Genomic DNA, 1,872 nt, shown 5'->3' with positions numbered 1-1,872 from the left:
CTGGACTTTAAAAAAACACTTAACAACCCAGTGATTTAAAAAAAAACATTCGAATGATTCAATGACTATTTTATAACTCTTTGAAGTTGAATGACTAAAATGTAAAATTACCAGTAACTTAGTGACGTTAGGTAAAATTTACCAAAAGGAAAATACTACGGGATATATTAATTTCAAATTAAGAGAGCCGTAGATGAGAAGTGAATCCACGGTTCAAAAAACACACACTACATGAATTGATTCACTAACCATTAGATAAAAGAACACTCCTCTTACATTTCCCAACCAATAAAACCAAAAGCCGCGGATCACCAAGACTGCCGTTGGATAACATTCCAATCCAACGGTCATTATCCTTTCCGCCATTCATAACCCAAAAACACACAATCCAAGAAAACAAACCACCCTATTTAAACCCCATTTCATATCCTTCCCTCTCAAGCATTCATACAAAAAAAAAAATTTCTCAATTCCCTCTAGAAAAAAGCTTTGATTTTTCAAAAATGTCGGGCCGTGGAAAAGGAGGCAAGGGATTAGGAAAAGGAGGAGCTAAGAGGCATCGGAAAGTTCTCCGAGATAATATTCAAGGCATCACTAAGCCGGCGATTCGTAGATTAGCTCGTAGAGGCGGTGTGAAGAGGATCAGTGGCCTGATCTACGAAGAAACTCGTGGAGTTCTCAAGATCTTTCTGGAAAACGTTATACGCGATGCTGTTACCTATACGGAACACGCTAGGCGTAAAACTGTTACCGCTATGGACGTTGTTTATGCTCTCAAGAGACAAGGAAGGACTCTTTATGGTTTCGGTGGTTGATTTAGGGTTTTAGGGTCTTTTTTCTTTTGTTGTAAATCTTTCGTTGCAACTGCTTGTTGTAGGCTCTTTTTTTTTTTGTTTGGATCAATGTATTTTCGTTTGGATGAAAATTTCGCTCCGAAAGCTAATTGGGTTTCTAAATATTTGACATTTGAATTTTTGAAATTTTAGGGTTCGTCCGAAAATGTGGGTATACTCGTTTATCTGCATTTCGATTTCTTTGAACAATCTGCTTATTGTCGTTAATTTTTATTTAAATTTTGAAAATAATGTGGCAAATAAATTTATTAGCCTTTCCCTTGTAAGTAATTTAGGGTGGGTAGATTGAGTTTGGATGCGCGCGTTTATTGTTTTTAGTGTAAAAATAATAGTGGTGATGAGATTAGACATTGTAGTAATATTGTAGGGTGAGACAGAAAGTAAATTAAATATATTATTTGTTATTTGTAGGTTATATGTTGATTATTTTTGCCATATTATTATATTAGAGTAACTTGTGTAATTTGTAAAATGATTAATAAGTATTAAATCGAAAAAGAAAGAATAGGTACTAAATTAGGAAAGAGAGTTAAGTTTAGATACCAAATTAAACTCTTTAAAAGTTTAAGTATTAACTTAAGAAAAGTGTCAAATTTAGGTATTAATTTGGACCAAAAAAGTTTAGATACCAGATATTATACTAAATCTAAAACTTAAATAGTTTTCTTGTTCGATCTTTCACAATAATTATTTGATTGATTTAGATTTAAAATAAAATTTAATAACCCAAAGATTTAAATAAATTTTTTTAAATAATTCAATAACTATTTTATAATTTTTTAAAATTAAATGATTAAAATACGTATTTATAAATAATTTAGCGACATTAAATATAATTTACGTTTTCTATTTCTTTTCTATTAAAATGATGAAGTGGGCTAATGTTAGTGTCCTTCATTGTTGGAGTTGGGCCTTCTCCAACTTGGAAAAACTAAACCTTTATTTTACACCAAGAATTTGCAAATAAAGAAATGTCATTTTCAGATGGTTTGAAAGAGTTGAAGTTTATTAAATATTA

At 31.0% G+C, this 1,872-nt stretch overlaps 1 protein-coding gene across 1 annotated transcript; it reads left to right on the top strand.

The window, feature by feature from the left end:
- The first annotated feature begins 420 nt into the window (after nt 1-420).
- LOC105786480 (histone H4) lies at nt 421-1,105 on the top strand. The gene has a single exon (XM_012612935.2). The coding sequence runs from the start codon at nt 504-506 to the stop codon at nt 813-815; it is 312 nt and encodes a 103-aa protein (XP_012468389.1). The 5' UTR covers nt 421-503; the 3' UTR covers nt 816-1,105.
- Nucleotides 1,106-1,872: the final 767 nt, after the last annotated feature.

Source organism: Gossypium raimondii, chromosome 1, assembly GCF_025698545.1.
Source record: "Gossypium raimondii isolate GPD5lz chromosome 1, ASM2569854v1, whole genome shotgun sequence".
Lineage (NCBI taxonomy): Eukaryota > Viridiplantae > Streptophyta > Magnoliopsida > Malvales > Malvaceae > Gossypium > Gossypium raimondii.
This window is presented reverse-complemented; position numbering and strand designations above follow the sequence as displayed.

Coding starts and splice junctions, on each gene's coding strand:
- LOC105786480 (XM_012612935.2), top strand. CDS start 504: ATGTCGGGCCGTGGAAAAGGAGGCAAGGGATTAGGAAAAGGAGGAGCT.